This window comes from Bubalus bubalis, chromosome 15, assembly GCF_019923935.1.
Source record: "Bubalus bubalis isolate 160015118507 breed Murrah chromosome 15, NDDB_SH_1, whole genome shotgun sequence".
In the NCBI taxonomy this organism is placed as follows: Eukaryota; Metazoa; Chordata; class Mammalia; order Artiodactyla; family Bovidae; genus Bubalus; species Bubalus bubalis.
The window spans coordinates 21,807,779-21,834,941 of NC_059171.1; the positions used below are offsets into that span (position 1 = coordinate 21,807,779).

Here is a 27,163-nt window from a genome sequence, read left to right on the forward strand (position 1 = left end):
AGTGAAAAGGGAAAGGGAAGTCGCTCAGTCATATCCGATTCTTAGTGACCCCATGGACTGCAGCCTACCAGGCTCCTCTGTCCATAGGATTTCCCAAGCAAGAGTACTGGAGTGGGGTGCCATTGCCTTCTCCAAGATTATAATGATTCTGAAATTAGGTTTAGTTTACATAATTGCCGGGAGCCGGCGAGAGACATTCCACTCGTGACAAAGGTCATGAGGAAGGGGGCTCGGCATACGCAAAGGCGGGATCGAGCCTCGGGAGTGCCCCCGGATATTCTCGAGCATCTACCCCCCAAAAAACCAGAGTCTGCCTACTTTATTGCTTTGTGCTCTCACCTCTGACTTTACTGGGGGCTGTCCCCCACCACCATCTCGCTCTCTCTGTCAAAGAGTTAACTTACAGCTCCAATTAATAAAGTTCCTGGGCAATTAGGAGTGTTTAAATCCAAACCCCTCAGATGGCTCTCTAACTCGCCTGACAAGTTTACCCGGACACCTACAGCTATGCATACGATTGTTTACAGTCTCCCAGCCTCCAGAGGCACGGGAAGCTTAAGATATTCAAATAGCTTAGAGCCTCTCAGAGAATTAGAAGCTGTCAGAATAAAACTAGTAAAAGATTTCATTGATGAGCCAATGTTTGTTGCCAAGTTTTCACATCCCCTGAATTGTATCCTTGAATGTGCATTAATTAATATAGTTGGTATGTAGAAAAAATAAGTAGTGGCCTGGTGTTAGTAACTTTAGACCCTTAAGGTAGTAAATTCTTTCCTTTGTAAACCCATTACACATCCACCCTATAGAAACGTAATCTTATCTTCGGAGGATGGCGCCAAACCTTAAAATAATTACTCTTAGAAAAAATAAGTCTTTGTTGATAAGTCCTTGTCAAGAGTCATAAAATGTTAATAGGCCTCTGGCCAGAAGATGATGTAAATCACCTAAACCATTTGTATACGATAAATCTGCAGGAAAGAAACCCTGGTTTTTGATAAGCATCAAAGACTGCTGACTTTGCATCCCCTATTGTCCTCTATGTGTAGCTTAGGGTATAAAAGCCCCTGTTGAAAATAAAGCTATGGGCCTTGCTCACCAACGCTTGGTCTCCCCATGTCATTCTTCCCTTTAACTTCTAGCTGAGTGTCCATCTAGAGCGTGGATGTCCTCTGCGACCATTTATTTGCCTGGGCTTCTAAGACCCACTCGAGAAGGTGTCTAAGGTGGGGCACCTTCCGCTATTCGAGAGGGCGCCTGCGGCCTCCGTGGCATAATGAAACACTATAGTAGCCCATCATTTGAAAACTACATCCAAAGCCATTTGAATGTCCTTTCTGGTATGGAGGAAATGACATTTCCAATCTTTTATCAATAGTTAACTTTTTATGTAAATTTTAAATTTCTTTGGTATGTTGGTAGTACATATTATTGGAATGGAATAAGGAATAGTAAATCAACTTTTAAAAACATAGAAACCAGAAATATTATTTATGTATTTATTATATACGAAAACATTGAAGCATAGGACCAGAAAAGAGGAATTGTGAATGTTCTCAATAAGTTCCATATATTCCACATGTTATCATTCAAGACTAGAGGTCCCTGGCCATTATTGTCTCTCTCTGATACTTGAGTGCAGATGGTCTTCTTTCTCCTTGATGCTTCCTTCCCTGAAATAAGGTGCTTTCCTTCTTTTTACTTTATACTTCCTGTTTCTCCTTGTGTCATTCTTCTATGACTTACTTATATCTCTCAAATCCCAACTATAGGAAAAATTATCAAAAAGCTTCCCAGGACAACTTTGTTCTGAATCTGCACGAGAGAAGTGATGCTCATGAAGAAACAGATGCATCTGGGCTATTCCAAACTAAACTCTTCTTGGCCCATTCGTTGTTCAGTCGCTCAGTCCTGTCTGACTCTTTGCAACCCCATGGACTGTTACACCAGGCTTTCCTATCCTTCATTATCTTCTGGAGTTTCCTCAGACTCATGTGCATCAAGTTGGTGATTCCATCCAGCCATCTCTTCCTCTGTGGTCCCCTTCTCCTCCTACTTTCTATCTTTCCTAGCATCAGGGTCTTTTCCAATGAGTCAGCTCTTTGCATCAGGTGGCCTAAATATTGGAGCTTCAGCTTCAGCATTTGGAGCATAAGGCCAGGTTATTAATGTAGAGAAGGCAGGACCCAAGCAACTGTGGCATGACCACCGATCCAGGTCTTAGATTTCCTATCACTATGGTGTCACTGGTAGGAACCCAAGATAACCCCCTTCCTAAATGACTTTCAACTCTCATTATGATGTCCTGGATACCAAAATAAAGCTTTTCCACCCTTGGCCAATTTATTTTCCTAGGATTTTCCTACTTAGTCCCTCTTCCTTGAAACATTTCTCTTGATGACAACTTAGTAAACACATGTAAACACACAAACACACAGAAATGCACACATATTCATGACCTAATACTGCTGTTGTTACAAAAACTGCATTGTATTAGTTACTGCGCTCTAATTTTATTTTTTAGAATGGGGCTCATTCTAATAGTAAGTTATTTTTGTTATTCACCAAAAATTGGTGACCCACAGTTTTAAAAACGCATTAGATGACTTCCAATAGTCCTTTCAGTTTTCAAAATGCTATGACTCTCTTTATTCTTCTAATGAAAATTTCATTTATTAAAAACATTTCTATCTCTGAATAAAAGCAATATGGTGTGAGAAAATACTCAGAGTTCCTAGTTCTATCAATGTTCTGTTGAAACACTGGTATTTTAGGAAGGTGAATAATGAATAGGAAATTGAACTAAGAGAGTAGCAGGAAGGACAAAAAAAGTCTATCAGAAAAACAGAAGCAAGAAACCTGGATGATCCTAAGTCTGCATGCTGTGCTTAGTTGCTCAGTCGTGTCTGACTCTGTGACCCTATGGACTGTAGCTCACTGGGCTCTTCTGTCCACGGGGAATCTCCAGGCAAGAATGCTGGAGTGGGTTGCCATGCCCTCCTCCAGGGGATCTTCCCAACCCAGGGATCGACCCAGGTCTCCTGCATTGCAGGTGGGTTCTTTACCATCTGAGCCACCAGGGAAGCCCGATCCTAAGTCTAAGCAACAAAAAGTTGTTATGTGATAGCACTCTTAGTTGTCCTGGAAGCTTCCTAATTTTTAGAAAGATTTGAGAGGGTTATTATGTGAGTGCATTGTTTTGTACTGTCTAAATTGTGATGTGCTATAGCCAAAGTTGTTTGCATACCCCTGTGTAATCTGTCCCTTCTCTGTCTCATCTCTCTGACCTCCATTCCTTCCTACTCACTCCACTCCAGCCACCCTGGCCTCTTTGCTATTCTGTGGACACATGAGGACATTACATCTTAGGGAGCTTGTCCTGGAGGCTCTTTGCCTCAAACTAACCCTCTCCCTCGCATATACAAATGGCTTACTTTCTCAGCTTCTTTATACCTCTATTCAGATGTCACTTTGTCAATGATATCCACCCTGACAACTATTGTTTGAATTGCTGTCCTATACCCCTTATTTTTTGCTATTTTCACTTATCCCCCCCCCTTAAACACTATATAATTTACTGATTTGTGTGTGTGTGTCTTTTTCCCCCCTATGTGATTATAAGCTCTATGAGAGCAAGGATTTCTATCTGCTTGGATCACCATATGCCCTCAGTATTTACAAAGGTACCTGACATACACTAGGAGCTCAATTACTATTAATTGAATGAGTGTTTGTATTTACCTGGCGACTCAGACTGTAAAGCACCTGTCTACAATGTGGGAGACCCGGGTTCGATCCCTGGGTTGGGAAGATCCCCTGGAGAAGGAAATGGCAATCCACTCCAGGACTATTGCTTGGAAAATCCCATGGACAGAGGAGCCTGGTAGGCTACAGCCCATGGGGTCGCAAAGAGTCGGACATGACTGAGTGACTTTACTTGTCTTTCCCAGTATATCAAGCAAAGAACTTGTACATATGTAGTAATCAGGAAATACTTATGGTATGAAAGAACCATTTTAGATTGCATAATTTACATTTTACAAACACTTTTGAAATCCCCTAAAACACACAGCCAGCAATCAAGCTGTGACACGGTTAGGTCTGGAATCACCATTGTTCCCTGACTTCCCACCTGCCTACATGGGGAAACTGAGAGGTCAAGGGGCTTGTCTAAGGTTACAAAAAGGAGGACAGTCTTTTGCCTTCTACAGTTGAGTGACTTCACTTTCACTTTTTCCTTTCATGCTTTGGAGAAGGAAATGGCAACCCACTCCAGTATTCTTGCCTGGAGAATCCCGGGGAAAGGGGAGCCTGGTGGGCTGCTGTCTGTGGGGTTGCACAGAGTCAGCCACAACTGAAGTGACTTAACAGCAGCAGCAGCAAAATGGAATTACGGTTGCTCTATGTTCTGGAATAGAGATCTGCGATTTGCAGAATGGGATGTTATTTCACTTACAAACTGTTGTGTTCTGTATGTCTGTGTTGCTTCCAGGTTTATGTTAAGAGGATGTTACCTTTGAAAGCCTAACAGTGCTCATTTTCATTCTTAGCAACAATAGGTAACACATTAATTTGGGGGGGAAAAGCATTAAAAATTCTTAAAATTAAAGCAAAATTGGTAAACATCACAGTCCATTTTTTTGTGTTGATGCTTTTTCAGGCTTTTGATTTTTTTTTTTAAACCTTTTTTACCTTCTGTTGACTTTTTATCTTTTTAATAAAGAAGATAAAGGAGAAAGCTAATTGTAGGCTTTTATGGAACCTGTTGAAAATTGGGGAGCCTTTGTTTTATGATTTGGAGAAAATTTCAGTATTCCCTGTCTATGCTTGAGGAGCGTTAATAAATTTTAAGTGAGACCGAGGAGAGGGCAAGTGACTACCAAAAATTTGAGATAATACCCATCTGCGATGCCTAACCTATTGTCTCTAATTAACGACCCTTCTCTGGCGTTCATCACGCGGTTGGGGGCGGGGAGGGGGGAGAGAAGCGGAAACAGCTGGAGCTACAGGAGGTCGCAGTTGTCCTGAACCTGAGGTGCGCGCTCCAAGCCTCCAGCCCTCCGAGGTGCTGCAGCCGCCGCCGCCGCCTCCCCCTCCGGCTGCTGATTGGCGGGGACCTCAGCATCAGCAGCATCTCCCGGAGAGGGGAGGGCGCCAAGACTGACTCGCAGCCACAGCCTCCGGGAACCTCAGCTCCCTCCTGGCGAGACCTCGGACTTTCCCATCGAGGAACCGCGTCCCCGCTCGCCACTGCCTGGATCCCTTCCTTTTACCCGCCCCCCCGCCCCCCCAAAAAGTGGAGGCCCCCGGAAGCCAAGAAAGCCACGTCTGGTCCGGACCAGGTCAGGGAGGCAGGGGTCAGTTCCCTGGGGTCCCGCGGCACCATCGCGGCCCTCGAAGCGCTGCGGTCGCCGCGCCCCAGCCGCCAAGACGCCTCGTATCTTGTACCGCGGGAAGAGCGGGTCTTCGTCCAAGATGGGCCGGCAGGGCTTAGGGGGCGCCGGCGCCGCGGGGCGCTCCATGCAGCGCTCGCAGAGCCGGAGCAGCCTCTCCGCCTCCTTCGAGGCACTGGCCGGCTACTTTCCCTGTATGAACTCCCTGGAGGAAGAAGGTGAGGCTGTAGTTGGGGTTTCAGCCTGTACATCTCCCGTCTCGAGAAGTCGGTGGTTGGAGGGTTGGCAGGGTTTGGAGAACTCCAAGTAGCAGTGTTCCTACCCTCTCCTCTCGGGTCTGTGACTGGGGCCAGAGACCCCCAGAGCGCCGGCTGGCCGAGGAGTTCTGTTGATTGGTGGTTTGGAGAGCTCCACAGGCGCTGACTTGGTTTTCCTAATGAAGTTGACTTCAACAGTGCATGAGAGTTGGATGAGGATGGGGTGGGTGGCAAGGTGGCGCTACTGGGTGCACCCCACTTGGTCTTGTTTCCGTTTCCTCCCGCCGTCTTGGTATTAGCATTTGATTTCAAGGACAGAAATAATCAAAAAGTAAAGGGAAAAGCAGTAGCAGAGCTTTGAAACACGATCCGAATGAGGAGAGGGGGTAATACAATGGACCGGTCAAAGGTTGACAGTACAAAAGGCTGGTCTGTGCTGTGGGCACTTGAACTTTGTTGGCAGGCACAATACTCTGACCATTGGTTGTCAATCTCTGGTGTTTGAGTGATGCCATTTTAATTGAGATAATGAGAAAGACAGCTGAAGGGGACTCAACTTTTAAACTTTTCACCAAGTGACGTGAAGTCCTTCATAAAGTTTTCAATAACACAACATAGGTTTTCTTTGTGAAAAACTTTCCTATAAGATTTAACAACTAATACTAGAAACATAATTTGTAAATCAAAGTAAGAATTGGCTGCTAAATAATAGTGCCCCAACATTTGAAATGCCGTTTATCAATTTATTGATAAGCTAGTTGTAAACTGTTCATCTTTGCACATATACCAGGGTAGATCTGTTATCATCATCATATTACCTCTATTTTAGGATTTACTTTGCTTTTATTCTGTGACAATCAATGACTTCTTATTTGTAAATCTGCAGTGAGCCCTGATTTGAAGGAAATTACCTGCTCTGAGAACAGGTAGAAATAATTTTTTTCCATTTTTCCCAGTGGAGGACAGGAGGTGGAAAATGGCTGATTAAAAATACATCTGAAAATTGTTTTTCAGAATAACTTGCTAGTTATTGCTGTCTAGGTTTCTTCTAGCTTATTGTTGCAGTATCAGTTTTCATTAGATTAATACAGGTTTAATGGTATGGTACTACGTCTCTATATAAATGTAACTTTTAATTTTCATACTAATCTTTTACTGTTCTTATACATTTATGTTTTACTTGTTTTCTGTTATTAAATGATTAACATTTCAGGAGATATAAACAAGTCAAGAAATTAGAAAATCAAATTGGGTAAAAGGAATGATCATAATTGTAGCTAAAACTTTCAGTATTTGTTATTAGCCAGGCACTATTCTAGAAACCTGACATTCACGTACTCTTTTAGGCCCACAGCAGTCTTATGAGACAGAGCTTTTATAATCCCCAGTTAACAAATGAGGAAACCTAGGCAGAGAGATTAAGAACTTGCCAAAGGTCACCCAGATAGAAGGTAATAGTCAGCATATAAACCCAGTCAATCACACAACCTGTTTACCCAAACTAAGCTATACGAGTTTATTATTTGCATACACTTGGCCACAATCACATACCTAGTAAGTGTTGAAACTAGAACTCAAATCTAGGTGTATGTAGAGATACATATTTAAATAAGACACATTGTTATAAACTCATTTCTCAATTTGAATTTTTACACCAAGTCTTCAGTCTTGGCTTTGTTTCAGGTAAGCTATCATCATTCTTTCTTAAGTGGTAGCTACAATTATTGGATTAACAAAATACCATCCTAATAGCCATTTTGAGACAAAAAATAAACTTATGTAAATGAAAATTTTTCTAAATTTTAAGTACATTGACTTAACCTTGACTCTTGGAGACTAATCCCAAAGGAAATTCCTACATCTACACATGGGAAATTGGAACAGATTTCTGTCCTATAATATGGTTTCTTGAGTTGCCAAGACAAAATGTTCCATAAGGAAGCCAACATTTTTAAAATGAAACATATAGTTCTGTACAAGTAACCAGAGAGGAGGCACTCCCCATAAATTAGAGGTCTTTCCACTGGGTTATAGTCATTTTACCGCCAAGAGAAGAAATCCTAACTTTCTTCTTTGATTCTGCTATACTCCTACCACCCTTGAAAGTGCTGAGATTGTTGAGGGTTTTTCAATATGCCCTGAAGAGTTATAAAAGTTAGAAATCACTGGCCTGGAGTGGTGCTTCTCTGTAATTTTTTTCACTTGAGACACCCCCACAGGACACATATAATTCATGTGGATAACATACTCTTATAAGCTTACTCAGGACCAAGTTATTATAGTCATAACTGTGAAACCATACTAATTTATAAAGAAAATCCATCACAACAGATGATTTTCAAAAGAGAGCAGTGGTCTGCCAGCCAGTGTGATTTAACCAAAGTAATCATCCCTGGGTTGGAAAGATCCCCTGGAGAAGGGAATGGCTACCCACTCTTGTATTATTACCTGGAGAATTCCATGGGCAGAGGAGCCTGGCGGGCTACAGTCCTTGGGATCACAAAGAGTCAGATATGACTGAATGACTAACATTTTCACTTCTTTCAGTTGATCAGTTCAGTAGTCAGTCTGATTTTAAAGCTGGTCTCTCTTTTTTTTTTTTTTTTTTTTTTGGTCTTTTCAAAAATAGTGCAACAGCTAACTGATCTCAAATGTACTCTGCCTTCCAATTCCATATTCTCATTTCTCTCTTGGACAGCACATCCAGGCATTATTATTTTACATAAGAAGTGCTGAGACGTTTAGTGAGAGACTATATTCTATTTACTCATTCATTCATTCAGAAATATTTCCTGAGGCTCTGAGATGTGTTAGTCACTGTGGTAGTCCCTAATTAGCTGAATATGCTTCCTATCTTCTTAGAACTCAGTCTAGTGGAGAGAGATATTAATAGGAAATAGCTATGTAATTAAAACCGTGACAGGGCCTAGGAAGGTGAAATACAGAGTGCAATAAGAAGATGATAAGAAAGCCTAACTGAGGACTCACAGAAAGGGTATCCTGAGAAATGAGGGTTAAACAAGGGTTCAGACATCAGTGATAGCTCTCAGTGCCTCTTACATACCTTTGAGAGCAGTTTGCCCAGAGTCCACAGCCGGTAAGTGGAGCTGGGATCAAAACCCATAATCTGGCTCTGAAGTTTATAATCCCAACTATTCTGTGTATTGCTCTTCATTATTTTACTGCATTTCCTTGCAACGTGCTATATTTTGAAAATCAAGCACAACAATTATGGTGGTTACCATTCATTGAGCACCTTCTCCTTTGCCTCATTCCTTTGATTTCATGATAATTCTTCAAGGAACTTATTATTATTATCAATTTATACATGTGAAAACTGAGACTGAATAGTTAAGGAACTTGGCCACAGATTATAAATCTCAATAGGGTTGACTTGAGTGAGGAGGAAAGGGTCATTAGTATAAGCAAAATAAAATAAGATTGTCGACTGGTCTTTGTAACAATTTTTTTTGTATGCTTTCCTTTTTCCTTTTTTTTTTTTTTTTTTTGCTTCTTTGTCCCTGGATATACTCCAGATAACTATTCTCCAAATCTCTGAATAGTTTTATTTTAAATAAAAGTAATGATAATAGCATCTACTTGTTATTTAACTATTTCTAAATTATGTTTATTTATCATTGAACTCTCTGAGTTAAGTATTAGCATCATTATGTAAGCCCCTTGGCCCCAACATTGAGTCTACCACTCCAATATAGGATGTTACTGTTTGTAGAATTTTTAAACATTATAATAATTTTGAGAAAGAAGAAACCATTGAAATGGTTACCAATCCGTGTAGGAGAAGCAAGTCTCCCACCCATAGATCCAGGGGCAATGGTTATGGTCATGTAATGTAGGGAAATGGCGTATATCCTAATATTTTTAGATCTGGCTTTTCAAGATATCTTAGGGTTACTTGTTTACATACATATAGTATGTGACGAATTCGATTTGCTTGATTTTGTGGCCTTCTTCCTTCTTTGTTTAAAATTTGACTTGGCAATCCTACAGAAGGAGAGATCCTATCAACTTAATACTATTTAACAGAATAAATAAATTTATTAAATTTCTTTTACATGCCACTGTTTTGAAAGTTAAGTTACAGGAAAACCATCTAAGAAATAAGAATAGTTTAAAAATCACCAGAAGAACTGAGGAAAGTGTCTTTGCATGTGACAGTGAAGCTATGAGGAATTAATATAAAAGGAACTAAATAGACTGTATTCAGAAGACCTGTTTAATTATCCTCCACTCTTAAAGAGGCTGTACAATCAGTAAAAGACATTATCTTATTCTAATCCTTAAGTGATATATTTATTTTTTAATTTTATTTTTTATTAAAGTATAGTTGATTTACAGTGTTGTGTTAATTTCTGCTGTACAGCAAAGTGATTCAGTTATACATATATACATTCTCTTTAATATTCTTTTCTATTATGGTTTAATCACAGGATGTTGAATATAGTTCCCTGGGTACCTAATTCTTAATAAGCAGTCCCATTTGATTAAAATGGAGCTTAGCACTTTACTCAAGCTCCATTGGAACAAAAAATTATTCATACACTTAAATATAATCCTCCTAAATACAAACATCATGTCTAGCACTGTAGGTATTCCACTATTAATAACAACAGTATATAGTTCTACCATTCTTTTCAAGCTGAATATCAGTGTAACTGACTGCTAGCCACTATATTTACACTGTTTTAAAATTATGATGTGTGATCTAGACTTATTAAAATTCACTGTTCATAGCTTTTGTGTATTTTCACAATGCCAGTGTTGGGGACAGGACACGAATAGACAGTACTAGTCCTAATACATATCTTTTCTTAGAGGATACTATACATATAATATCCCCTAGATTGTGATTGGTTCTATATAGTAAATCACTTCTTACATGAGTCCACAGCATATTCAACAATAGCACAGTTTTTATATTAGATTTATGTTTTGGCTTATTGTTACTGAGTTGTGTCTGACTAAGGTCACACTAAGTTGTGTCTGACTCTTTGTGACCCCATGGACTAAAGTGAGGCAAAAGACTTTGGAATTTAAAAAGGTAAATCAAAGAACAGTTCCCTCAAAATGCTTATCAAATATTGCATTTTAATCAAAAATTAAAAATCTGTCACTGCCAAGTGTCCAAATAATACCCTTAAAGTAATTTAAATTTAATACAAAAGTGAAGTTAAACCTCAATTTGCTATGATCCTTGAGCAGGTTCACTAAATTCAAAGCTAGAAAATGGGGACAAGCTTCCCTATTGAGACATGGTGTGTGTAATGACTTATAAAAGAAACCCACGAGAAAGTCGTAGTGGCAGCTTCCCAATGCTGCCAAGAACGAAGGTCAAGTGCTCTCTGCTGGTCTTCATAGGTCCATATTATTGATCAGAGAAGATCATTCTGAATAATCTATCAGATATGGCAGTGATGTTTATTTGGGGAGGAAGGGATTTACCTAATGCTATATACATACACACACACACACACACATATATATATATATATCAAGGTGACATATATATATATATATATATATATATAGTATGTATAATACTATTTGACCAGTTGAAAAAGCTAACACAAAAATGATAATATCAGTTCTAGTTTTGAAGAATCATTAAGGTTTAGATTATGCCTAATTAGACTAAAATGAAAGGGACATTTATTTTAGCTATTTCAGTGACCACTTGTTCTCTTATTATTCCTATAAGTCAAAGGCCAGGAAGGTAACATACATCAGTGAAGTAGGCCAGATACTATACAAAAGGGAAAATGCAGGGACTCTGAAAAGCTGGAGAAAGCGTATCCATCCAAAACGAATGGTGAATATTCAGTTCTAGCTAATTGATGCCAAGTTGAATATCAGCCCAGGGTTGGCAATTTATTCTTCTCTTTTCCCGAAGAGAAGCTATAAATCTGACAGTTTACTTAAATCCTTTACATTTTAAAATGTTGGTGCCTAAGTGAAAAAATTTAAACAATAATTGAGCCAACATTGACCACGTGTAGCTTAACTGTGTGCCCCCAGTTGGCACCTTCTACAAAGGAAATGCTGCCTTCTCAGCTTTCCTCAGTCTTTTCTTTCTTCCCATTTTCATTGTTACCTTGATAGTTTAGGACTGTATTGGTCCATCTTTGAAATCATGTGAATCTCCCAACCTGCTCTCTTCCATTTCTTGATCTCCCCACTCAAATCTAACTTCATTGTTCCCAGATCAATTTTCTTAAACATCATCTTAATCTTGCATTCCTCCTTCTACAAAAACTTTAGTAGATTCCTATCTCCTACTAAATAAAACCTTTAGCCTGACATTCAAAATCTTTCACAATCTGGTTCTTACCTACAGTTTAGCTCCCCTACCTTCCAAAGCCCTATAGTAGCCCAGTGATTTGGTAAAACTAAGTTTTTTGGTTCTTCCTCTCAAAATTCAGTAAGTCTGGAGCAATGATATCTGATCAGCAGAACCTTGGCCATTTGCTCATGTCCTCGTTGACAGGCAGGTTGAGAAAATGACAGGTGAAAGTATTAGCTTATACAGTTAAAGGATGTGTTGTTTCTCAGACACAGGAAGAAGGTTCAAATGCTGGTGAGCCCAAAACACTAACAAATATCCACCTAATGATATGATTACCAGTGGGGGACAAAAACTATTAAGCTCAGCCTAATTACCTATTTTTAATTTTTTAAAATACTAGCTTGTTATTTGGTAATTTTCCTCTTTGTTCAATAAGATAAACAGACAGGAATGCTAAAAGAAATCTATGGAAGAAACCTAAGGTGAAGTGTATGGCTTTTAACTTTTCCAGCAGAGTGAGCCACCAGATATCTGTGGACATTCTAATTTTACATATAGAACATAGATAATCTCTAAGAAAGACAACCTTAAACTGTAATCCACTTACCTGCAGGTTGAAGTCTAGGATCTTTGAGTGATGTATAGTCCTCTCCCTCATAAACACATATGGCTTTTCATGTTATACTGCTGCTGCTGCTAAGTCACTTCAGTCGGGTCCGACTCTGTGTGACCCCATAGACGGAAGCCCACCAGGCTCCCCCGTCCTTGGGATTCTCCAGGCAAGAACACTGGAGTGGGGTGCCATTTCCTTCTCCAATGCGTGAAAGTGAAAAGTGAAAGGGAAGTCGCTCAGTCGTGTCCGACCCTCAGCGACCCCATGGACTGCAGCCCACCAGGCTCCTCCGTCCATGGGATTTTCCAGGCAAGAGTACTGGAGTGGGGTGCCATTGCCTTCTCCGTTTCATGTTATAGTGACCTGTAAACTGTAAGATGTATTATCTGCCTCCAGTACATCCTGTTTAAATGGTAGCAACAGGATAGCCAAAGTAAACATTTTCATTTCTAAAGGAGAGAATAAGAAACACAAAGCAATCAGTCATCCACAGGAATTTTCAAATCCCATTTGGAGGGAATGGTCAAGATTGAGAGTAGAATACATTTCTTGGTTTACATATCTGGGACCCTGGTTTCTGTTTTCAGAAAGTGTTTCTTTGTCCTTTATTCTTTATGGCCACAAAGGTTTGCATTAGAGAGAACGTATAGCCCACTTGTCTCTAGTACAGATTAGGAAAAAAAGTAGTTACCTTTTGTATTATAAATGGACTGGTAATTATTTTTTTCTATACAGATCCTTCAGAAATTCAGAAGGCTGTTTGATTCCAGACAGTTTCAAGTGTAAGTGACTCTAACCAAACACCTCATTGGACAAAGATTTTAGCCTCAAGATCCTGTTATAGTTTCCAGCCTCTGTGCCCTGCCCACTTCTTTTGTTCTCAACTTAATGGCAACTGCCTTGGTATCATTTGAAAACAGTGGGTTTGCATGAAGAACTGCTACTGCTAAGTCACTTCAGTCGTGTCCGACTCTGTGTGACCCCATAGACGGCAGCCCACCAGGCTCCCCTGTCCAGAAAGCAACCCCTAAATCCAGTTTGGCCAGCAGGCTCTCCTTCCTATGGCAGGACTCCACTTACTTATATATAGTTTTCTCCCTTTAAGTTTAGGATAATTTCACATTATTCCAGTCATTTTTCAAAGAAGGATTTGTATAACATTTTACAGTTTTCAAAACACTTTCACATAGATTACAGTATCCAATCCTTATTTATCACTATTCATTAAATACCACTGCATTTCATTTATTCTGTGACATAGGCTAAATCTGATCTCAAGTTTGCATATGATCAAATAAAAACTTGAACACATATCATCTGATTCTAAAATGGCATGCTCTTCTCACCACAAAATGCTGCCTCAAAATAGCTGACTTGAGAGTTAAGACGAGGTTGATGATATTTCATGTCCATTCTTCAGAGAGAAACAGGCACAAAAATATCAGTGGACTGATGTGTGACCAAGGACAGACCTGTCAGCTAAAAAAAGCAAGGGGAGCAATTTTCTAAATAAATTTCATTTGTCATAATAGCAACATCAGATAGTGGGAACAAGAAGGTACCATAGAAATGACAACTCCCAAAAGAATAAGAGTGAGAGTTATCATTTCTTCAATGTGTTAGGAATACCAAAGTGGTAAGCCTCCACTTTTATGGGAAAAAAATAGAATGATCTTACTGCAGAAGAGTCATAGGCTTGGTTTTATTTCTTGCTAAAATCAGGATTAATGATTATTAACAATATTAACAAGTGGGAGCTGAGTGTTCTGATTCTCTGAGGTCATCTCTTCGTTTTGTAAGAAAGCATAAACTGTCTTCCAAAGTGTCTGTTCCAGTTTGCAATGAATGAGAGTTCCTGTTGCTCCATTTCCTCAGCAGCATTTGGCGTTGTCAGTATTCTAAATTCCGGCCATTCTAATCCTAGTGTCTCGGATGGTAAAGAACCCACCTGCAATGCATGAGATCCAGGTTCAATCCTTGGGTCAGGAAGATCCTCTGAAGAAGGGAATGGGTACCCACTCCAACATTCATGCCTGGAAAATCCCATAGACAGAGGAGCTTGGCAGGCTACAGTCCAAGGGATTGCAAAGAGTCAGACACAACTGAGCAATTAACACACACACAATAGGTGTGTCCTGGTATCTCATTGTTGTTTTAATGTGCATTTCCCTGATGACATGATCTAGAACACGTTTTCATATGATTATTTGCCATAATAACCTGTACCCTGTCTTCTTTGGTGAGGTGTCAGGCTGTTTGGCCCATCTTATAATCAGGTTGTATGTTTTCTTATTGTTGTGTTTTAAGAGTTCTCTCTATACTTTGGATAATAGTCCATTATTAGATATGTCTTTTGCAACTATTTCTTTCAGCCTGTGGCTTATCTTCTCATTCTCCTGGCAGAGTGGTTTGCAAGGCAAAACTTTTTAATTTTAATGAAATCCAACTTATCAATTCTTTATTTCATGGATCATGCTATTGTTGTATCTAAAAAGTCATCACCATACCCAAAGTCATCTAGGCTTTCTCCCATGTTATCTTCTAGGAGATTTATAGTTTCGCATTTTACATTTAGGCTTGTGATACATTTTAAGTTAATTTTTGTAAAGGGTTTAAGGTATGTGTCTAGTTTTGTTTTTTTGCATGTGGACATCCAGTTGTACTTCTGGCTGCATCGTTCAAGAGACTGTCTCTGTCCCATTGTTTTCGAATCCTTTGCTCCTTTGTCGAATATCAGTTGACTATATTTATGTGGGTCTATTTGGGGGCTGTATATTCTGTTCTATTGATCCATTACTGTAACACCATAGTAAGTCTTGAAGTTGGATAGTGTCAGTCCTCCAACTTTATTCTTTGAGTCTTTTGCCTCTCCATGTAAACTTTATAGTCAGTTTGTCAGGATCTCAAAATAACTTGCTAGGATTTTGATTGGGATTGCATTCAGTCTGCCGATCGAGTTGCGAAGACCTGACATTTCAACAATACTACGTCTTCCTATCCAGGAATATGAAATATCCCTCCATTTATTTAGTTGTTCTTTGATGTTATCCATCAGCGTTTTGTAGTTTTCCTCATATGGATCGTGTACATATTTTGTTAGCTATTATACCTAAGTATTCCATTTTTTGGATGCTAATGTAAATGGTACTATATTTTTAATCTCAAATTCCACTTGTGCATTGCTGGCATATAGGAAAGCAGTTGACTTAAATATTAAGCTTGTATGTGGCACCCTTGCTACAGTCACTTACTAGTTCCAGGAGTTTTTATGTCCATTCTTTTCAGATTTTCTACATAGACAATCATGCCATCTGTGAACAAAAACAGTTTTATTTCTTCCTTCTCTATCTATATACCTCTTATTTCCTTTTATTCTTTTACGGTATTAGCTAGAGCTCCCAGTATGATGCCGAAAGGAGTAGTAAGAAGGAAAATTCTTCCTTTGTATCTGATCTTAGTATGAAAGCTCAAGTTTCTCACTATTAAGCAAGATGTTAGTTGTAAGCTTTTTGTAGCTACTCCTTATCAATTTGAGGAAGCTCTCTGCTATTCCTAGTTATTGAGAGGTTTTTATGATGAATAGGTGCTGGATTTTGTTGAATCCTTTTTCAGCATCTATTGATATCATGTGATTTTTATTCTAACCTGTTGATATGATGGATTACCTTAACTGATTTTTGAAAATTGAACTAGCATTGCATAATTGACATAAATCCCTCTTCATCGTGGTGTACATTTTTTCACACATTGTTGTATTTGAAGCTTCTGTTGGCCCTAAAGTTACATGGGCCAGTTTTGCTCACATTTCATTGGCCAAGAAAGTCACATGACCACACTGAACTTCATAAGTGGGAGAAATGTGAATATATTTTAACAGCCCTAATGTCTACCATAACTGTGACCTCTACTTGTAGCTTACTGTATTAAAGCTATTAATATTTAACTTTCATAATAGTTGTGACAAAGCTGATGAAATGAATGAATTTGTGTTAAACTCTGAAACAATTTTGAAAATCAATGGTTAATTTCTATTAATTTCTATTTATTTTAGTTGTTAATTCAAATCCTGGATTAGCCCAAAAGAAATTGTCAGATATTTGTCCCTATTTTGCTTAGACTTTCAGAGACTTGAATTATGTTTATTATAGTAAGAAGCCCTAACAAACATAAATATAAGTGCACAAGCTTTTATACACCATATAGTAATCTACTTAGGAATATCCATATATTGAGGTCTTGCTGGGCAAAGTGGGTAAATAAGCCAACCTCTTTCACATCCTGATATATCTACCAATGTGAAGTTACTAAACAGTAGCCAGCCAGAGTGCTGGAGGCAACTTGAAATTTTGAGAAATTAGAGAAGTTATTAATAAAAGACAGCTAAAGTGCAATTTGAAATCATTGCTGGTTTTTAAAGATAAAAATCTTTTATTAAAGAGAAAGTAGCTACTCTGAACCTCAACTTGCTCATTGCTATAGAAAGGGAGTACATAAAATTACAAAGATACACTGGATCCCTATAATAGCTTTTGAAATTCTATAAATCAGTAATTTTAGAAATTCTCATGTTTTAATGCATTTTTTAAATCTCTAGATGAAATGCAAATAGATTCTCTAAATTATACTTGCAAAATATTTCAATAAAATATGTAAATAGGCTTATTAACTCTTGTGGTCAAAACCAAAAATTAAAGCCATTTTTCAGGATCTACCAATCTATCTTCAACCTGTTTCCATAAATCATTTTCCATATTAACATCAGGAAAATCCTGACTCTAAAATAAGTCTGTCTGCCAAAAGGGGTGAGATTTTACAGGTAAGAGGAAGCAGGAATGGGTTCTGTGGACACAGGATTTGGAAAGTCACTCTGAGATTGTTAGGCATTTGACAGTTAGCCTCCTTCTGGGGCTTGGGAGAGTTTTAAAATCTGCAGCAGAAAGGACTTTTTGATTTTTGTTGTCAAGTCACCAGAAAGTGTTTCCTGGTTTTCAGCTATTATTAGGGAAAACTGAAACTTTGTTTGTTTATTTAATCAAGTGGTTTTCTTTGAATTCAGAGGGTACCAAGCAATTGAGTCATCAGACTACATGAAGAAGAATAACAGGGACATCTCCTGTGTTGCTTTCTGCTTTTGATGTTTTGTACTTCAAGAATTTGATTTTTACCTGCAGGTACCTTCTCCAAATACACTGTCTTAAAATACCCAACACTAGAGTGAATGGTTTAAGAGCTCTACAGCAACATAATCTGGACCTTAGTTTTATAGTTTTCTACCTGAGTATTTTTAAACATCTTTTTAACTCCCACACACATATCATATATATGTATATGATAGTTGTGCAGTGTATGTATGTATATATGCGTACAAATGCGTGCTTAATCATGTCCAACTCTTTGCCACCCAATGAACTGTAACACCAGGCCCCTCTGTCCCTGGAATTCTCCAGGCAAGAATACTGGAGTGGGAAGCCATTCCCTTCTCCAGAGGATAATGTTATTAATACTGGGGCTTCCCTGGTGGCTCAGAGGGCAAAGAATCTGCCTGCAATGCAGGAGACCAGGGTTCAATCCCAAGGTCAGGAAGATCCCCTAGAGAAGGGAATGGCTACCCACTCCAGTATCTTGCCTGGAGAATTCCAGGGACAGAGGGGTCAGGCGGGCTACGGTCCATGGGGTTGCAAAGAGACGGACATGACAAAGTACACATTCGTACATATTTTTACATATGTTTTAAAATATATATTTTTCCTTATTATGGCTGTTGAGTTCTTACAAATAATTTCCATTGGTTTACTCCTGTGGTCACAACAGGTTATTTTTATACATATCCCATTAAAAAAATGATCTAAAGAATTACATTTTGTTGCTTAACAACTACTACAAATTTAGCAGCTTAAAACAGTACCCATTTGCTAGTTCACTGTTCTGTAGGACACGTCTGGCCCGGCTGGGTTCCTGCCCAGGACATCACATGGCTGATGTTAGGGTGTTGGCTGGGCTGAGTATTGGCAGAGAACAGACTCTTGCAGGTGTTGGCCTGAGGTCTCCATTTTCTTTTTGCCTTTCAGCTAGGCATTGCTAAAGGCTACTCTCAGGTCCTTCCCACATGGTCCCCTCCATCTTCGAGACACAAAGGTACACTGAATCCTTCTTGTATTTCAAATCACCCTGGTTGAGTCTTCTGGAACCAGCCAGAGATGGCACTCTGCTTTCAAAATGTTCATGTGGATATGTTAGGCCCACTGAGATAAGCTCCTTGTCTTTAGGTCAACTGGCTAGTAACCTTACTTACATTTGCAAAATCCCTTTGCCACGTAAGGTAGCTCAATCACAGGAGTCATCTTAGAATTCTGCCTAATATACTTTATATAGACATTCTCTGTTATATAGATTTTTAGGTTGAATAACATGATAAAGCATTTGAAACATTAAATGTGATTCATCATAATGAATTGTATTTAGGTTAAATTACTTCTGTTGTGAATGTATTGTAAAGGATTTGCAGTATTGAAAAATACATTTATTTTTAAAATAAGTCTATGAATGTATCAGATAAAAGTACATTTGGAAGACATATTTTCAAAAGCTATTATAAATGCATAGCATATGCCTAGAATTCTTTGATTCCATCAAACGACAGTGAGTAGCCTTCTCTTCAGTGTATGCTGTTAATCATGGTCATGGTCATAAATGAATGATAGAAACTCAGACTTCAGAGCTAAGAGATCAGAGATTATCTGTCACCCTCCCCCTCCTCTTTTTTTCATAAATGAGGAATCTGAGACTCAGAAGGGGGATAAGAACTCAGAGAACACCATAGAGCCAGCTAGTCGGTGGTAGAGATTGGCCTGGAAAACATGTTTTCTAATTTCCTGTCTAGAAGCCCATATATATACTCATGAAAAGTTAAAGTGTTAGTTGCTCAGTTGTGTCCAACTCTTTGTGATCCCATGGACTGTAGCCTGCCAAGCTCCTCTGTCCATGGAACTCTCCGGTCAAGAATACTGGAGTGGGTAGCCACTCCCTACTCCAGGGGATCTTCCCGACCCAGGGATCAAACCTGGTTTCCTGCATTGCAGGCAGATTCTTTACCCTCTGAGCCACCAGGGAAGCCTCAGTATTAATGACAGTATCATTCAGTTCAGTCACTTAGTCGTGTCCGACTCTTTGCGACCCCATGAACCACAGCATGCCAGGCCTCCCAGTCCATCACCAATTCCCGGAGTCCACCCAAACCTATGTCCATTGAGTCGGTGATGCCATCCAACCATCTCATCCTCTGTCCTCCCCTTCTTCTCCTGCCCCCAATCTTTCCCAGCATCAGGGTCTTTTCAAATGAGTCAGCTCTTCGCATCAGGTGGCCAAAGTATTGGAATTTCAGCTTCAACATCAGTCCTTCCAATGAATACCCAGGACTGATCTCATTTAGGATGGACTGGTTGGATCTCCTTGCAGTCCAAGGGATTTTCAAGAGTCTTCTCCAATACCACAGTTCAAAAGCATCAATTCTTCGGCATTCAGCTTTCTTTATAGTCCAACTCTCACATCCATACATGACCACAGGAAAAACCATAGCCTTGACTAGACGAACCTTTGTTGACAAAGTAATGTCTCTTCCTTTTAATATGCTATCTAGGTTGGTCATAACTTTCCTTCCAAGGAGTAAGTGTCTTTTAATTTCATGGCTGCAATCACCATCTGCAGTGATTTTGGAGCCCAAAAAAATAAAGTCTGATACTCTTTCCTCTGTCCCCATCTATTCCCCATGAAGTGATGGGACCAGATGCCCTGATCTTATTAGTTTTCTGAATGTTGAGCTTTAAGCCAACTTTTTTACTCTCCTCTTTCACTTTCAGGAGGCTTTTTAAGTTCCTCTTCACTTTCTGCCATAAAGGTGGTGTCATCTGCATATCTGAGATTATTGATATTTCTCCCGGCAGCCTTGATTTCACCTTGTGCTTCTTTCAGCCCAGCATTTCTCATGATGTACTCTGCATAGAAGTTAAATAAGCAGGGTGACAATGTACAGCCTTGATGAACTCCCTTTCCTATTTGGAACCAGTCTGTTGTTCCATGTCCAGTTCTAACTGTTGCTTCCTGACCTTCATATAGGTTTCTCAAGAGACAGGTCAGGTGCTCTGGTATTCCCATCTCTTTCAGAATTTTCCACAGTTTATTGTGATCCACACAGTCAAAGGCTTTGGCATAGTCAATAAAGCAGAAATAGATGTTTTTCTGGAACTCTCTTGCTTTTTCGATGATCCAGCGGATGTTGGCAATTTGATCTCTGGTTCCTCTGCCTTTTCTAAAACCAGCTTGAACATCTGAAAGTTCACAGTTCACATTTTGCTGAAGCCTAGCTTGGAGAATTTTGAGCATTACTTTACTGGTGTGTGAGATGAGTGCAATTGTGCGGTAGTTTGAGCATTATTTGGCATTGCCATTCTTTGGGACTGGAATGAAAACTGACCTTTTCCAGTCCTGTGGCCACTAAGTATCATTAATTGAAGATTTTCTAAATAGCAGGCACTATCCTAAGCATTTTAAATGTATTTTTCTTAACCCTCACAAATTCTAGAGGTAGGCATTATTATTATCATTGCCATGTAAAGTTTAAGAAAGCTGAGTCACAGAAAAACTAGCTTGCTTCATGTCAGCCAGCTGGTACATGATAATGTAAGGATTCTAAGGGATTCAGAGAAGCAGTTGTGTACTGGGGCCCAACCTCTTCACTGTGCTCTGCTCTTTCCATCCCGGAAGTTGCTTCTAGTAGGGCCTTCCATATATTACAGCTCAGTATCCTCTCCCTGAACAGCGCTACAGGCTACTCATCAGTTATATTCTGACAACAAATCAGGGAATAGCAGAGAACTGGGAGTCAGGAAACTGTGTATAAACTCTGGTTCGGTTGGTTATTTTCTGTATGGCTTCAGGGAATTTTGTCACAGCTGGGACCCTGGGATACTGTATGTGTAAAATGGGGATTGTGAAAATTCTAAAGAGGACACGTTAAAAGCAATCTGTAAACAAGAGGATTACATGCTTATTGTACTGTTATTTTTTGTCAAATGGTGGCTAATTCTCTTTACCCTATAATAGCAGGTTTTCAAGTTACTTTTGCTGTGATGAGTCAGGCATTAAATGAAAAATAGTAGATTTTTAACACTGCAAAGGCTGTGTTCTGAGGCCTTTAGGAAATCATGTTTTCTGTGCATACCCTCATTCTGAATTTTCAGATGTCACTGAAGTTGTATGTCTCAGTTGGTGGTGATTTTTCATTCAGGCATTCTTCACCGGAAGCGAATAGTGCAGCTTCCACAGAGGGGCCAGGACTCCCTCACACCAGCTCAGCACCTTTCATGATTCCTCATACCTGTACAAAGTTTTACTACTCTTTTGATTAATTTAAGTTGTGTTGATTTCTGCTGTATAGCAAAGTGAATCAGTTATATATACTATACATATATCCACTCTTTTTTAGATTCTTTTCCCTGTCATAGGTCATTACAGAGTATTGAGTAGAGTTCCCTGTGCTATACAGTAGGTCCTTATTAATTATCTATTTTATATATAATAGTGTGTATATGTCAGTCCCAGTCTCCCAACTTATCCCTCCCCCTCTTCCTCCTTGGTAATGACTCTATTTCTGTTTGTAAATAAGTTCATTTGTACCATTTTTTTAGATTCCACATATAAGTGATATGATATTTGTCTTTGACTTAACTTCACTCAATTTAATGTGGCCATTCTGAGAATCACTCTCAAGTAAAATCATAAATATTGAGTGTATGACTGTCAAGATCTACTCTTCATCCCCATCCTTTTTGTTGTTGTTGTTAACATTTCATTCTTTGTTTTATGAATATGCATATTTTTTGCTATACTGTTTGAAAGTAAGTTGCAAACAATGTAAGACTTGAGATCTAAATACTTCAGCATGTATCTCCTAATGATAAGGAAATTTTATATAATATATGCCATTATCTACCTAGGAAAATTAACAATTTTATTATCCTATCTAATATCCAATTCATATTCAGATTTCCCCTACTTGTCCTAAAATTCCTTTTAGTATATTGCTTTTAAGGTTTCTTTTTTTTTTTAAGAAACCAAAGTATACTCATAGCATTTAATGGTTACATCCTGTGATATTTTTAAATCTGGGACAATTTTCCCACCTTGTTAGTTTTCATGATATTGATTTTAAGTGATTCTTGAACAAAATCCCATGTTCTGGGTTTACCTGGTTTTGTGTGTGTGTATCATTTATCTTGTTATTCTCTCCTATTTCTGAAAACTTAGAAGATTGTTACAAAGACCTGATTAGAAACAGGTTGTATATTTTTGTCCAGATCAACCTGATAGGTGCTACAGTGATCGCCACACTATCAGTGCTACTAAGTTGGCTCCCGTGATTAAGATGGCAATAGCCAGGTTTCCCCATGTTAAAATACGTATTCTCCTGTAGTGATTAGAACTAATTTGTAGGATGATTTTTTTGGCTTATGTTAATATTCTTTTATTTAATGGCATTAGCATCCATTGATATGTCTTATTTGAATTATTCCATTGGAGGTTGCAAATGAGTAATTTTAACATTTTATCATTTTGTACACATATTAACTAATCATTTCTCTGGAAGGATGTGCTTTCCCTCACCTATGGACGGTGATGTATCTCCTCTGAATAGTTCATATCAGTACAACATGTTTTAACTATCAATTATCTAAAATATCAGCCTCAGTTGTAGATCACTCTACATATCTACTGATCTGTGGATCTGAGATCAGTCATTACATGTTTTATATGTACTTATTAAAGCATTTTGATGTACATTAAAGTTGGAAGTAGAGAACAGATGAAATTTAAAGCAGTGTTTCAAAATGGTGAGCGTATATTTCAAGAGGTTTGATGGAAAGGATTTCCACAAGTCATTGGCAATATCACCAAGTATTTATTGATCTAAAAGGAAGTTATTAATACCAGGCAATAAAAGAGTTTACCATCTCCCAAAATACTGATCATATGTATGGTCGATGTGGATAAATAGTGAGGCCTGACAGGGAGTGAATTAATATAAGTATTTTGAGCCATCCCCCTGTTGCTGCAGCTTTAGCTGAGTCTGCTGAGTCTCTCAGCTCCACATTCTAACCTGTAAGGTCTCTAACAATTGGGGCTGTTTCTTGGATCATAATCTGCCCAAATTTTAAGCCCATCTCAAATCCCACCCTCTCTGTGAGCAGGAGCTCCTTCCTTCTGTCCTCTGCAGATGGCAGTTTGTACGTCTGTCACATCTGTGGTCTTGACTCTGCTTCTTTCCTATTTGGCCTCCTACTGGGCTTCCATAAGCAAACCTCCTAGTCAGACTGTTAAAGATCCTTAAGAACATGACTTGGTGGTGATTGTACTTTAGTTACTAGGTTGTGTCTGGCTCTTTTGAGACACCTTGAACTGTAGCCCACCAGGCTCCTCTGTCCATGGGATTCTCCAGGCCAGAATACTGGAGTGGGTAGCCATTTCCTTCCCCAGGGCATCTTCCCAACCCAGGGATCAAACCTGGGTCTCTGTGAATTCTTTACCAACTGAGCCACCTGGGAAGCCCTAAGAACATGACTATCCATGACCAAAAGCTCAAAAGCTCTTTTTTCACTTGGGAATGCTGGGTTTTTCATTCCCTATGAGAATCTCTCTGAAAACTGCCAAGAGATGTGAAAAGTGTTTTCAGGCAGGGCTGTCTCCTTAGTGTAGCTTTCTTTTTACTTTCTAATATTCATCACTCTACAAAAACAAGTTTTTCTATGAAAGTTGAAGGTAGAATTGAGGATTACTCACCACCTATTCTTTGGAAATAATATGAAGGCCTACTTCTTTGACTATGACAAAAAGAAAGAAAAAAGAAAAAGACAGGCATAAATTAAATCTTGATTTAAATATTACAATGAAAACAAAGCTTATTTTATTTTACATAGTTTGAACCTTTTTGTTCCTTTTGTTACCTATTTGAACACTGTTTTAAATGGAAATAAAACAATGGTATTTTGTGTTTCTTGACAATTTTTTAGAAAATTTTCATCCCACTCAACAAGACAAGATTTGAAATACCTTTTCTGTCTCCTTCATAAAAGCACTTTAGATTTATGCAGTTTTTTTTTTCTTTCATCTGAGAACCTCAGTGCATTGGCTGGTGCATTTGTTACCTGATGGTGATGACAGAACTATCACCTCTTTTGTTTTTTGTCTTTGCAGAAACCGGAGGTAAAAAGCTACGGAGCACTGTCCAGAGAAGTACAGAAACAGGCTTGGCTGTGGAAATGAGGAACTGGATGACTCGACAAGCGAGCCGAGAATCTACCGACGGCAGCATGAACAGCTACAGCTCAGAAGGAAAGTGAGTGATGCTGGCCGAGCAGTGGTCTCCTCCACGCCTCGCTGCAGTCTTCCTTCTCTCCCTGTCTCTCTCTGCTTTCACAGAAGCTAACTCGCATGCTCCAGGGCACAGCTTTAACCTTCACTGGCTGATTTGCTGTGAAGAAAACTTTTGCTTACCTGCCACTGAGAAATGTGACATGCCTGGCTTTTTATATCAATGGACATAGGTTTGGGGATAAAGTGTTTCACTTTAAAGGCAAGATACTAAAATATAGCTGTCACAAATGGAAGTTTGCCCTACCTTGAAATGATACATAAAAACACAGCAACACTGTAAGTTCCAATGCCCATGCCACATGTACAATGCTAATTTTGAAAATCGTTGCTCTAACAGTTATCACTAAAAAATATAGAAAACTGATACATGCTTAGTTCCATCCAGTAACAGTTTGGATAAATGTAACAACAAAAAAGAAACCCCACAAACTTTGCTGAGCCTTTCCTTTATGTAATTATCATGTAGCTTTCCCTTGACTCCACTGTGTCTGAGGTATTTTTAAGGCTTTCGTAATGATTGTACAGCCCTGTCACCCACGAATTAACAGTAATTAGCAACTGCAGAGCTGTAGATAGATATGTAAAGGACATTAATAGAGGAAAGGGGGGTTTAGTGACCTCATCTGTCATCACTATGGAAGCAGCAGATGCTTAGGGAACATAGTGTGTAGTTAAGTTCACAAATGTGTGGCCATGGGAGCAGCTGGCAGAGCGTTGATGATATTGCCTTAGGAATCATTTGCGTAGCATAGTTATGTAAATACAAGAGATGTATATGGTTTTCATACATCTATAAATAAGGTTATGTGTGATATTTATGGAAGCATTAAAAATGTTCAGATTATATATTTGGGAATTAAGCTTGGGGGAAGAAACAGATTTGACATTAATAAAGGAAGTCTTAAAAGAGATGGAGAATCAAGTAAAAAGAAATGTGCATGAGCACTCACCACTGCAAAGCGCTGTGTTAGATACTGTTAGGGATTTTAAACGTTTGAACGATGACCCCCGCACTCCAGGTGCTTATTGTCTTAGTGGAGAAATGGGGTTAATACGCATAAATTCACTCAACAGGTATTTCCGTACCTTCTAATGTTCTAGGCGCTTCACCATGAGTTGGGGATATAAATCACACAAGGGAGCAAAACTCAGTTGTTGGTTTGACATAGGCTTTAGAATCATATAGGCTTAAATGCTAATCTGTTTTTGGTGCTATACAAATTTGGGCAAGTTATGTAATTTTTTAAGATTCATTTATTTATTTGATTTTTTATCATTCATTTATTTTATTCATTAGTTGAGTTTAATAAGTACATACAGTATTGCAGGCATGGTTCTAGTGCTGGAGATATAGTAGTAAACACAGAAGGAAAAAACCCTACCCTCATCAAACTCACAGTCTAACAGATAAGATGGACAATAAACTAGAAAACATATTTAAGTGCATATATAAAAAAATCTAGTAAAATATATAATAGACTGGGTGGTGTAAGTGCTAAAGAGATAAAGGTAGGAAGAGAGATGGTAGGTTAAGGATAGGGTTTTATGAAGGACAGACAGGGAAAGGGGGCACATCTGAGTAAAAATCTGAAGGAAGTTAGTGAGCATGTGGGTATATGAAGAACATTTCAGGCTGCAGCAGGGCTGAGGCAGGAGCTTGCCTGGCAACCACAATGGGAAGGGCATCCCTGGGGAGTGAGGCAGAAGTGGTAAGAAATTAGAGATATGGTGGGCAGGGGTGGATGGCTGGTGTTGTCTTTACATATCATTGCAAGGACTTTGCTTTACTCAGATTGGGATGAGAAACCAATGCAGGACAGTGAGCAGACACCTGACATTATCTGACTTCAGCTCTAACAGATCAGTCTGGTTGCTGTGGGAGTGGAGAGTAGAAGTGGCAACAGGGGGATCGTTCAGAAGGCTGTTGCAGCAACACAGAAGGAGAAAATGATGGCTGGGACCTGAATGGTAGCATTAGCGAGGTCAGCTTCTGGAGGTATTGACAGGAGAACCAATAAGATTCAATAATGCATTTGATGTGAATGTGAGAGAAAGAGTGTGTATTGGTTTGTTGTGCCGTGCTCAGTCGTGTCTGACTCTTTGCAACCCCATGGACTGTAGCGCGCTAGGCTCCTCTGTCCACGGGATTCTCCAGCAAGAATACTGGAGTGAG

At 39.1% G+C, this 27,163-nt stretch overlaps 1 protein-coding gene across 6 annotated transcripts in view; it reads left to right on the top strand.

Moving 5' to 3' along the window:
- The window catches only part of RIMS2 (regulating synaptic membrane exocytosis 2), a 539,581-nt gene that overhangs the window by 504,144 nt on the left and 8,274 nt on the right, over positions 1–27,163 (top strand). For 5 of the 6 annotated variants that reach the window (XM_006053914.4, XM_006053915.4, XM_025265138.3 and 2 more), the window contains one exon: positions 24,811–24,952. In XM_006053914.4, the coding sequence (XP_006053976.2) occupies positions 24,811–24,952 (142 nt within the window). Of the gene's footprint in view, positions 1–5,337; positions 5,609–24,810; positions 24,953–27,163 lie in introns of those variants that run through there. The other variant, XM_006053918.3, reaches the window with a different exon arrangement.